A 13,583-nucleotide genomic window follows, 5' to 3' on the forward strand; every position below is an offset into this window, starting at 1 on the left:
CGAACAAACATGCTATAGAGCCACATCAGTTTGTGAAGTCTTTATGAATCCGATGTCCACCATGAATATATCACAGCTCTGAGAGCATCATAGCAATGTCTGACAAACATTTTCGGCCTATCAGTAATTTCCCTCAAAGCTCAAAAAGTCTGTGGATATCCTTAGGGGCATATTGATGAGGTCGCTGAGTCTCACCACATTTCTGGCGACTATAAGACTCCTGGACCCGAGGAGGATGGTCCTTTTTACCATCAGCAGTATGGATTTCATGTTCCTTATACCGTAGAGCTAAGTGGAGTTGCCAGCACTTTGGACAAGGCTCAGGATAAGGTCCCGTCATGGCAGTAGATCTCCGGATTGCAGAGCCAGGTTACTGATGATGCCACTCTAGCTTGCATTTTTTTGTGCAGTCATTGGCCCTGGTAGGAGTCCCCCAGATGAGGAGACATATGTTGGGGCCCATGTCGGTTGGAGTGGGCAATGTAACAGGGAGGTGTTACTTATGTCAGAGTCGGGGCGGCCGGCCGCACCACCCCGTGAACAGAACTCCAACAGGTCTGCATCGGGTGCACTCAGATTGTCGGTCGACAGAGGATTCTCAGTGTGCCACATCACCTCCGTTCTGCACTCATCACCGGACTCTCCATACCTCTGCTTGCTGATCACGGAGGGTTCTGGAGGACTCAATAGTGTATAAGCAGGAGCTAGGTAAGTCAATGGAGGCCAAGGTTCACACCTGCTGGGGAGCTGTATCTCAGCAGTGCACTCTATCTCTGGGTCATCTCGGCATGAAGCCACCACCGAAGGGCCATCTCCCTTAATTATCTGGTGACAGATATCCCTGTTAGGAGATCGCTGAATCAATGGTTTATTTGCATCTACTATAGTGTTGCACAGCTCTCTTTCAAAGTTTCCTAGCAAGGTCTGTATTGCTTGGTATGATTCTTCCATGGCTAGAATATTCTAAATCACTCAAGTTGAGGTAAGTATCAAAGGGCTATTATCTACTTGCAATTCCCGTGACTGTAGTTTTAGGAATTAGAGACAGCTCGCAGAGCTGCTGGACCTGATCTGTCAGGAATTAGGGAGGGTAGATGAGGGACAGGCCATTTAGTAGGCCTCCGCTGCGTACCACATCTAATCTGGTCTGCGTGGCTGAGATTCTAGATGAGAAATATGCAAATCTGTTCCTTTGGTATTGTTCTTCCAAACTGCTGTTGAATAGGACACAGATTGCTAATCAAAGGACCAGGTCTCAGCCATAATTAAAAAGCAGTCATTTTGGTTGGTGTACGGAACGCCCACCCTAGGGCATGTAAGTTTAAACAACTTTCCAATTTACTTTTAGCACCAATTTTGCTTTGTTCTCTTGGTATTCTTAGTTGAAAGCTAAACCTAGCTATGCTCATATGCAAATTTCTAAGAACTTGAAGGCCGCCTCTAATCTGAATGAATGTTTACAGTTTTTCACAACTAGAGGGCGTTAGTTCATGTGTGTCATATAGATAACATAGAGCTCACACAAGTGAAATTACCTAGGTGTAAGCACTGATTGACTAAAATACAAGTCTGTCAAAAGAACTGAAAAAAGGGGTCAGTTTGCAGAGGCATAGATACAAGGTAATTACACAGGTAAAATGTGTATTGTATTATTATAACTGTGTTGGTTATGCAAAACTGGGGAATGGGTAATAAAGGGATTATCTATCTTTTTAAACTATAAAAATTCTGGTGTTGACTGTCCCTTTAACCAGAGCTCTAAAGTCTCGCTAAACTGATGAGCATAAATGACGATTGTACTCTTGCATTCACATTTACCAATAACGCTTGCACGCAACAGTTAGCGTGCCACTCGTAATCTAGCCCAGTGTATGTAGTGCTTTATTAATTGACCCCACATTCTCAAGTCATTACCTATATATCCCCTCTTAAATTAATAAAAACACAGATACTCAATATTGGATGAAAAGACCGCAGCTTGGTTATTTAACTTTAATAACCATTACAAAATTCTTAAAAGCACCAACAGTGCTTACCGGTTTTACCACCACAACATGCCTCTTCAAACCTCCAGGCACACCCACATAATCAGACCTCTACTGCTCCCCTAACAGGAGGTACCTAAATTCTCAGAAATGGTGTAAGCTACTAACACCAAGTGCAAGCACCCCACCACAACTGCAACAAAAAACACAAACAATACCATGGTATAGGGAGGTTGGGTGGGCACTACTCACTTTGTTCTGCTTTAGATTACAAAGTGGGTTAGCACTTCTGCCTCACACCTTTTAAACCCCCTTTTAAAGTGCTCAACCTATTGCCCTAAGCATAACCCCTTCATTCTTTCCAAGTGAGGTCAACTAACCTCTCCTTCAACTGATTTCATACAGGATTATTTCTTGACCTCAAATGTTTTAGTCATTACATACATAACCCCTCTTAAACCTCTTCGAATAAATAAAAACACAGATGCTCAATATGGGATTAAAAGGTCATAGCTTGTTTATTTAACTTAACCATAACAAAATCCTTAAAACCATCAACATTGTTTACCATTACAAAGTGCCTCCCCAACCCTTCAGGCACACCCACATAATCAGATCTCTTCTGCTCCCCCAACAGGAGGTACCTAAATTCTTAGAAATGTCATAAACCACTAATATCCAAGGCAAGCATCCTACTTGACCACAGGATGAGCATCCACCACTAAAGATAAGGCCTTTTCAACCCCTTCCTTTAACATAAAATTAAACAAATGCAAATCCACCTCATTCAGGTGTACCCCATCTCTCAAATCCTGACCCCCTTTTAAACTCCACACGCCTCAGACCAAAATCTTCCAACTTTGAATATGACTAGTAAGCTGTTCATCTTCTGTCTAGAAGCCTCCAAATTGCTAACATTACAAGCAGATCTCCACACATGCCTACACTCAATTGAAGACCATACAATCACTATGTCATAAACGATTCATCCAGATGATCCATATCTCTCCTGATCCTATCCTCTAATTACTTTTGGGAATTGAGATCCAAATCATTCCCACCAGAATTAATTATCAAAATATGCAGAAGAGGGAAAAACCTAGCATATTCGACGACTGTACTTAATAAATGATCACATCTAATAGCCCTGACCCCAAAGCATCTCAAATAAATTTTCTCCTTCTGAAACCAAAGTTAAATTACCTCTTTCTTTACCACTGCAGCTCATCTTGCCCAGTAAACATAAAAATGTCCCACAAGCCAAACTATGCAGAACATATACACAAAACCTCTCATTTCTCCTCCTGACAATTTGCTTGATAACTGGTGCTCCTAAAGCCAGACCATTGGCCTCTGTTGCTGCCCCAATTCGGAAAGAATCTGAAACAAAATCACACCCATCAAACCCAATTGAAGACAGAACCTTACTACAAATGGAAATAAACTGGAATTTTGATAACATAGAACCGTTTCTATGGACCAACAATGCCCTAGGACCCACAGGTCTTAAATTCAAATAATTCCAAACTGCTGAAACTGGACAACAAAGTCCCCCAATAGCTGCCAAATGTATGATCTAACTCTTGCCCAACTGGTCTGTCTTTGACCAACAATGCCAAATCTCAACCATATCCACTAGCAACTGCACATCTTGAACCCACAACCCACTCAGGACCCTTCTGTTCTGTCCAACAAGCTCAGAAATGTGGAAGGCACCGTAAAATACCAACACATAAGCAGCCCTGAATAAAGCTACCTTAAAGCCAAACAGACAAACTCCAGAGAACCCACTCCAGCTGCTGCAAAAGAAAGAAAGCAACCGCTCTCCTGCCATTTCTCAAAATCCTATGCTTGTCCCTTGCACAAACCTCTCAACACCATTCTGACCATAAAAATCTTTGTAAAGTCCTCAAAGCCTAACAAACTAAATAAAAAGACCATAGCCCTTAACTTTCATATGTCTGAAGCAGAAAGCCTATCATCTCTCTGCTGAACCCACAACACTAAATTCTGCAAACAAACCTTGCTAGACTAAAACCACCTTCAGTCACCAACCTACACTACCCACTGCTGCCATACTCGGGCCCAAGCCCACAACAAGGCTGGTGCAACAGCTCCCATACCAACTCAAAAACTACTGGCAACCAAGAAGCAGTTCACACCCTTTGTTTCCATGTACATAGCCTCCAGTCGGACCTGCTGCCTCTGAAAATGGGACATAGGGTCAGCAATAGTGTTATATTCAGTGTAATATTCAAGCATATTAATCGCTCTATAAGACACATTAGGCCACAAACACCCTTTAAAGCAGCACTACCAGAGGTGACTTTGCCGTCAAATTAATAATGGACAACACCACACCCATATTGTCAGAATGAAACCACACACAAATGTTCCTCAGGTTTAATGCCAAAAACCTAAGAGCACGGCCAAACAGAAATGCTCAAAAAAGGTCAAATTCCTGGTCAAGCCCATTTCCATCCAACTAATTGGCCAAGCCTCAATGCGCATCTCTTACCTCGTAAATACGCTCCAAACCCATGAGCACTTGAGGCATCAGTGAAAAGATACAAGTCCTCATCTGACCATCCCATCTCCTGCATAATAAGCCATCGATTTAACTCCTTAAGAAATGTGCTACAAACTCACAGGTCCTCCTTCAAATCCCTGGACAAACTGATGTGATTGTGTGGCACAAAAACTTATACAGTAGCCAAAGACAAACGCCAACAAAAGACACATTCGACAGGGATGATCCGGCATGCAAAATTCAGCTAGCCCAAGAGCAAATAAAGCATTAGTCACTTAAATTTCCACACATGTAAAGCTTCAGCAATCACCACCTGCAGGTCCTGTAATTTGTCCTAAGGGAGTTGGCACCCATCGCCACTCTATCCAATTTAATATGCAAACAAATTGTTAAGTAACAGGCCAATCAAATTTATCTTCAGCCACTGGAATACGAAAATCACAGGCAACCTCATTAAACATCCCGATCAGCCTTGAACACACCTTCAAACTCGCCGGTCCCAAAAACAAGAAGTAATTGAGGTAATGCACCATGGAGGATAGACCTGAACTACACTTAAAGGGATAGGAAACCCCAACATTTTATTTCATGATTTGGATAGAACATACAAATTTAAACAGCTTTAAAATGTACTTCCATTATCAAATTTGCTTTGTTCGCTTGTTATCCTTTGCTGAAGGAACAACATTGCACTACTGACAGCAAGATGAACACATCTTGTCTGCCAATCACAAAAGACAAAAGTGTGCAGGCACCAATTAGCAGCAGCTCCCACTAGTTTAGGATGTGTGCGTATTCTTTTTCAATAAGGGATACCAAGAGAACAAAGCACATTTGAAAATAGAAGTGAATTTAAAAGTGTCTTAAAATTACATGCTCTATCTAAATCATGCAAGTTTAATTTTGACTTTCCTGTCCCTTTAACAACCGACTCAACAAACATGCTGAATTTTTCAAGATAGGAGCAGGAAATGCAACAGCCCATCAGCAAACACAAATCCACATAAAACAAACAACCAATAAGATGGTTACACTTAGGGTGAACAGGTAACAACCAAAAAGCTAAAAAGCTGATATGAACAGCCAATAGGATTTAAATAGCTCTCATCCTACTGGCTGATTTGAATTTGACGAATCAAATCAGCCAATAGGAATGCAAGGGACTCCATTTTTAATCGCGTACCTTGCATTCACTATTCAGTGTACGGCGGCAATCCTACGAAGAGGATCGCCGGTCTTCAGTTCCGCGGTCGCCGGTCTTCATTTTATTTTTTAGATTAGGGATTTTGGGCAATCTTAAAAGAGCTGAAAGCCCTTTTAAGGTCAGTACAAGAGCTGAATGCCCTTTTAAGGGCAATGCCCATACAAATGCCCATACAAATGCCCCATTAGGGGCAATGGGTTGTTTAGTTTTTTTTTTAGTGTTAGTTTTTTTTTATTTTGGTGGGTGCGGGGGTTTTACTGTTAGAGAGGGGACTTAGTATTTCTTTAAGGAAAAGATCTGTTTAACTTAGGGCACTGCCCTACAAAAGGCCCTTTTAAGGGCTATTGGTATTTTAGTATTAGATTAGGGGTGTTTGTATTTTGGGAGGGCTTTTTTAATTTCATAGGGATTAGGTATAATTTTTTTTTTTTTTATTATTTTGTTTATTATTTTTGGTAATATTTATTTTTATTATTATTAATTTTAGCTTAATTTAAACTTTTTTATTTGAATTGTAATTTAGTATTATTTTAATTTATGTAATGGGGTTAATTTAGGCAGGGTTAGGTAAGGGGGCTTAGTGATTAGTTATTTGCGTTGTGGGGTTTGGCAGTTTAGGGGTTAATAGATTTATTAGCATTGTTGCATTGTGTGGGTTTTGCGGATTAGGGGTTAATAGTTTTATTAGGTTTATTGCGTTGTGGGTGAATGGCGGATTAGAGGTTAATAGTTTAATTAGGCTTATTGCGTTGTGGGGGGTTGTCGGTTTAGGGGTTAATAATTTTATTATTAGTTCCAATGTGGGTTAATGGCGGATTATTAACCCATATACTTTTTTAGTTATTGCGGTGGGGGATTGCGGTTGACAGGTAAATAGATATTGAGCATGCGTTAGGTGTTAGTTAATATTTTCCGGCAGTTACGGGAGTCATGGTGCTCACATACTCAGTGCAAGGCTTGCTGCACCTGCCTATGTGTGACGAGGTGAAAATGGAGTCAAATATCTCCATTTTCGACGCGTAAGTCCTTGCGCTGAGTATGTGATACCGATTTGCGACGGGGTTCTATGTTAGCTTATGGGAGTAAAAATTGCGGCCGACCACAATATGTAATGGAGCCCCAGCTGTTCATCCTCACCTTACCTAACCTTGCACATGGCTTGATTCTGGTTCTTTCATCAGGACAATTCTCTATGCCACACAGCCAGGTCAATCAAGTGGTGGATGGAGGACCACCCGATCAAAACCCTGTCATGGCCAGCCCAATCTCCAGACCTGAACCCAAGTGAAAGTGTCTGGAATGTGATTGTGTATATATGTGTGTAAATAAAATCTATACACATATAAATATACATGAATACATATGTACACACACACACTCACATATATATATATATATATATATATATATATATATATATATATATATATATATATATATATATATATATATATATATATATATATATATATATATATGCAGGGCCTATGATTACCCAAAACTCCTCTCAGCCTTCGGGCGAGTAAATGACAAATTTACCAGCCCACTAGAAACTTTTGTTGCCCATGCATGTCTGCATGTAGTGTGTATATATCTTATTTAAAAAGGGAAAATAAATAGTGTTATTGTAATCTCACAAACCAGTGCAGACAGAGGTCCCAATTTGAATTCCCTGCAAGCTGCCTAATATTTGGGACTTGTGCATTAACAAAAAGGTTTTAACTTTAGAAGAGATTTTTCTATCACCTGGTAGAAAAAAACAGGGATATTATCTTTGTAATATTGTATGTACAGTCTTAACTGTTTTCCCCCATAAGGAAAATATAAAGATATAATTTAGCTTTTTTTTTTTTTTAATTCAACATATGTGGGTGTTATGATTGACTGAGTATATTTAATGCTGCCACCGTTCAAGCTATAGAACGCTGTGAGCGGTACTGCATTTAGCTGGACATTGAACAGTCACATAACAAGCATGTTAAAAGACATTTTTTTTTTCACTTTCTACCCGGCTGCCTTTCAACTACTACAGCAACTGTAAGAGCCGCTCTAACAAATTTGTCTGGGTGCATAGAGATGGAATGGTCTCTCCGGAATGCCAAGCTCAACTGTTGGAGCATCAATGGCGTCTGGGAAAATTGTGCACTGCACTTTATTGTTATGGTCGGCAGCTTTCTCATGTACATTGTGCTGAAGTAGTGCAGAGGACCCTGGAGTACTTCAGCATAATGTACGTGAGCAAACTGCCTACCATAACAATATAGTCACTTTAACCCATACTTCATTCAAACACACAGAGAAGAAACACTCACCGCTCTAGCAGGGTGTCTTCCCGTGCACACAAGCATAGGGGAAGTAGCAACGGAAAAGGAGGAAACCAAGAGCCATGGAGATAAGGGGAGGTTATTTAAATGCTTTTGACAAAAATACTCTCCCCTTTCTCCCCTCCTTTCATTTGTGTCTGCAAATGTGGAACCTTTTTTTTTATCTATTGCTACTGGTGTCCCACTTAAAATGTTAGGTCGCATTTGGTGACTGGACCGGTATATTCATATGCCCTGTATATGTATAAATATATATATGTATATATATATATATATATATATATATATATATATATATATATATACACATACACATATTAAGACGTCTTATTATTTATATACAGTATCTGACAAAAGTGAGTACACCCCTAAGTGGAAATGTCCAAATTGGACGCAATTAGCCATTTTCCCTCCCCAGTTTCATGTGACTCGTTAGTGTTACAAGGTCTCAGGTGTGAATGGGGAGCAGGTGTGTTAAATTTGGTGTTATCGCTCTCACACTCTCTCATACTGGTCACTGGAAGTTCAACATGGCACCTCATGGCAAAGAACTCTGAGGATCTGAAAAAAAAGAATTGTTGCTCTACGTAAAGATGGCCTAGTCTATAAGAAGATTGCCAAGAACCTGAAACTGAGCTGCAGCACGGTGGGCAAGACCATACAGCAGTTTCACAGGACAGGTTCCACTCAGAACAGGCCTCACCATGGTCAACCAAAGAAGTTGAGTGCACGTGCTCAGTGTCATTTCCAGAGGTTGACTTTGGGAAATAGACGTATGAGTGCTGCCAGCATTGCTGCAGAGGTTGAAGGGGTGGGGGGTCAGCCTGTCAGTGCTCAGACCATGCCCAAGAGGGTTAAGGCAGTGCTGGAAAATAAAGGTGGCCACACAAAATATTGACACTTTGGGCCCAATTTGGACATTTGCACTTAGGGGTGTACTCACTTTTGTTGCCACGGTTTAGACAATAATGGCTGTGTGTTGTTATTTTGAGGGGACAGCAAATTTACACTGTTATACAGGCTGTACACTCACTACTTTACATTGTAGCAAAGTGTCATTTCTTCAGTGTTGTCACATGAAAAGATATCATAAAATATTTACAAAAATGTGAGGGGTGTACTCACTTTTGTGAGATACTGTATATCTAAAAGCCCTTTTTTTGTCAAACATATATACTGTATCTTTGAGCACTTAGAACTTTTTCAATATTTTTTTAAATTTTAATCATAAAGTGTTTATATGAGTGTAACTGTACTTTACACTTATAAATGCAACTTTTTTTTCTTGCCCTACCCTTTACGCAAGTTCTTCAGTCTGGCTAACCCGAAAATCACGATTGCACTCAAGCAAATGCATTTACTTTAAACTTGTAATATGCGCCCCCACTTGTAATCTAGTCCTGTATGCTTTAAGGCTAAAATTATATCAGTTATTCAATTAATTCTCTCAACTAAAGATCTAATCCCAACTTTACAAGTAGGTTCAACAGACCAAGGCAGTTCAAGAAATTTTTCCTACGTAAAAGAAAGTTTTCAAACTTTTTAAACTGTAGCAGTATGTTTAATTATCTATAGATCAATAAAACATGATTCTACATTTTTTTTTTCTTTTTAACCACAGAACTCAGATGATGACGCTTCAAAAAAGGACGTGATACAATATTTTAACCCTCAAGTAGAGAAAACTTTTAGCACCAATCCTAATCATATGAGTAAAGAAATAAAGCAAATAATAAAAAAGCTCCACATTGAAGGTAATATATTTTAAATATAAGCATTACAAACAGTTGTAAGTAAATAAAAAACACATTCACATCCATACAGTTTGTTATCTTTCCTTTGGAGAAACGTTTTCAACAGGTGGGACAATATGTACCTTCAAATGCCTTAGCAGCCCAGAATTGTATAAATTGTGTAACAACGTAAAGGTTCAGTCTAATGCATAAATGATACACTCTAATTTGTTAGAAAATGTAATACAGGTGCAAATCCCCAAATCTGGAATTCCAAAATCCAAACTTATTCTGAAAACCTAACTATTTAATTAAAATTAAATTTTTCCTGCCTTTAAGTCTCAATCTTCTCTGCCTGTGTTTATGGTTTGCTTTTTGTGTTATAAAATGCAAATAATAGTCTATATTTATTTAAAACAACAAATATTACCTGCCTGATTACAGTACTGTACTATGTTTCTGAAGGTACTATGTATGCAAAAGTATTACAAATGATATAAAATTCCCTTTAGGTTACATGTAGTGATGTCTCGAACCTAAAATTTTGGGTTAGCGAACGCAAACTTCCGCAAAAGTTCGCGAACCGGGCGAACCGCCATAGACTTCAATAGGCAGGCGAATTTTAAAACCCACAGCAACTCTTTCTGGCCACAATAGTGATGGAAATGTTGTTTCAAGGGGACTAACACCTGGACTGTGGCATGCCGGAGGGGGATCCATGGCAAAACTCCCATGGAAAATTACATAGTTGAAGCCAAGTCTGGTTTTAATCCATGAAGGGCATAAATCACCTAACATTCCTAAAATGTTTGGAATAACGTGCTTTAAAACATCAGGTATGATGTTGTATCAAACTAAAATTAAAATATGGCCGCCAAACACTCTTCTGTTTCCTGGCCGAGAGCTGGATACATCGGCTTCAGGTGGCTGGAGTGAGTGGTCGACCTATAATCAAAAGTGCGGAACAAACGCGTTTCGGCTCTGATATCGCCTTTCTCAATGTTACACTTTCTTTAGAAAAATGAGTAAGCAGAGGCTTCGGAGTGCAGGACTTAAATATTCATAGGACAATTGCTCTCTACCAATCCGGTACACTTCCGGGACCTCCACCTCCGCAACAACCAATCAGCTCGTTTTTTGGCACACGCCTATCAAAAGTAGTGATGTGATTGGAGGAAAGTCGAGTGGTATTGAGCTTATCCATGAAATGCCTGCACTTTGAATTGAATAATATAATGTAAGCTTATTAGAAACATAAAGGATTCTACACTGATGTGATAACATATATTCATGCTCAAATACTGTAAACGTAGTAAGTACAAGTATCGTGTGGAAAATATTCTTAGAAGACTTACACACGCTATAGTAAATATACAATTAGATTATTATGGAGCGCAAAATAACTATAAGATGCCTTTTATGGTACTATAAGGTGCTGGTTTAGTGGTATATAGTTATGTCCTCATTATGTTTGTGTATGTAGTAATGATTCCAAATCCAAACTTGTACATATTTTCAATTTACAGACCAGGACTTTCCACCACTTTTTGCCATTAAATACAACATCAGGGAATAATCATCTACCTTTTTACCTAAGGCAGTGATCAATCTCCCTGATGTCCAATCACGGGTACACGGTGGACTATATATGTAAATTCAGTTCATGGATTATGTTTCAATGCTCACAAATTATTTAGATATACACCCAATAATTGTTAAATTCATTCATACCATTGGGTATAACCGAGTTCAGATTGAAAATCCATTTGGTTTCCATTCTTAACAATCTTTGCTCGGTGTCCCCACCTCTTATCCCAGGTTTAAGTTTTTCAAGCCCCCAACATTTCATTGCATTGGTGTTCCCCTTATGAGACATTAGGAAATGTTTGGCTACACTAGTGATTTGTTTCTTCTTCTCTATATCTTTCTGGGCTGTCCTGATATTGCTAAGATGTTCAGTCATACGTGTGCCCAGGCATCTTGTCGTCATGCCAACGTAGAGTAAATCACAGCTGCAGGATATGCAATAAATCACATTAGTGCTTTGACAATTAATATGTTCTTTTATTGCCCATTTTTTACCAAACCTATCCATTGTATATTCTTTTTTAACCATATGTTGGCACACTTTGCAGTGTCCACATGCGACTGAGCCTTTGTGTATAGGATCCCTTTTAGCATTCCTATCGTAATGACTAGTTACTAATTTGTCATTAAGGTTGCTAGCTCTCCTATAAGTCACCAGTGGTCTATCTGTTAACAATGGTTTCAATAATGTATCCTGGGTCAGAACATGCCAGTGTGTTTTCAGAATGTTGGTGATCTTATCACTCTGGGGTGAGTATGTCGTTATGAACCTGATAGGGTTATTACTTTCTCTTGATCTTGGAGTGAGTAACTCCTTTCTATCTTTCAGCAATGCATTATTGTATGCCTTAGCTAGTATCTTTCTTGAATAGCCTCGTTCTAGTAATCTTTGTCTCAAATCCCTAGCTGATTCTTTATACTTTTCAATAGTGCTGCAGTTTCGTCTTAGGCGAATGTATTCCCCCATTGGTAACCCTTTAATAGTATTGGGGTGGTGGTAGCTGCTTGCATGTAGGATATTGTTGGTAGATGTAGGTTTCCTATATGCATTTGTTGCAATGGAGTTATCGACCTTCTCAATATAGAGGTCTAAAAATTCAACCTTAGACTTTTCTACAGTGGATGTGAGATATAATCCAAAGGGATTATTGTTGAGACTGCTGATGAATTCAGACAAAAGGTGTTCAGGTCCATCCCATACAAAGAATATATCATCTATATACCTGGACCAGTGGGATACATGTTGGGTAAGATGTTTAAGATCCTCGTGGAAAACCACAGTTTCCTCCCACCAGCCCAGGTATATATTCGCGTATGTAGGGGCACACGACGTGCCCATGGCCGTGCCACATACTTGCAAAAAGAACTTGTCGTCAAAAACAAAAAAGTTATGTGTCAAAACAAATTCCAACAAATTGAGCAGAAACTCTTTCACCTCTTGACTTATATTGGTGTTTTTGGATAAGTAATAAGTAATCGCTCTACATCCCCACTGGGTCTTAATGCTTGTGTAGAGCGATTCTACATCACAAGTAACCAATAACGACGAATTCATATCAAGCTTCAGATCATTCACTTTATTTAATAGGTGCATGGTGTCCCTGGTATAAGATGGAAGAGATTCCACAATATATCTCAGCCTTGCATCTATATATTTACTTGCCTTCTCGGTCAAAGATCCAATCCCAGAGACTATAGGTCTCCCGGGTGGTTTTGACATGTTTTTATGGACCTTAGGCAATAAATAAAGTGTGGCTATTTTGGGTGATTTTACTTCAAGAAAGTTATACTCCTTTTGGTCAATTATGCCATTAGTGAAAGCTGATTTAATTAGTTTGTTGTAACTGTTCAAAAACATATCCATAGGGTTACATAATAGTGGTTTGTAATTTGTTGTATTGTTTAATTGGCGAAATGCCTCTTCACGATACATGTTGTCAGGCCAGATAACTATGTTCCCACCCTTATCACTACATTTAATCTGAATATTCTTCATTTCAGATAATTGTTTCAACGCTACATTCTCTTCCTTACTCAGATTATAGTTAGATGTTCCAATATGACCTTGGATATCGAGGACATCCTGGCACACTAAGTTAAGGAAAGTTAATGCATTGAATGATGTGTTGTTAGGGGGAACAAATTTTGATTTTACTTTTAAGATCTGGCGCCAACTATTGTTATCTTCAGTTTCAACATTACTAATAGATTCCTCTAGTA

The 13,583-nt window shown here is 39.1% G+C and overlaps 1 protein-coding gene across 1 annotated transcript in view; it reads left to right on the top strand.

The window, feature by feature from the left end:
• Positions 1 to 13,583, top strand: part of LOC128663454 (uncharacterized) — a 552,883-nt gene that overhangs the window by 263,238 nt on the left and 276,062 nt on the right. The window contains exon 4 of the mRNA XM_053717787.1: positions 9,665 to 9,797. Coding sequence (XP_053573762.1) covers positions 9,665 to 9,797 — 133 coding nt within the window. The remainder of the gene's footprint in view (positions 1 to 9,664; positions 9,798 to 13,583) is intronic.

Source organism: Bombina bombina, chromosome 6 (assembly GCF_027579735.1).
Source record: "Bombina bombina isolate aBomBom1 chromosome 6, aBomBom1.pri, whole genome shotgun sequence".
NCBI classification, from domain to species: Eukaryota; Metazoa; Chordata; class Amphibia; order Anura; family Bombinatoridae; genus Bombina; species Bombina bombina.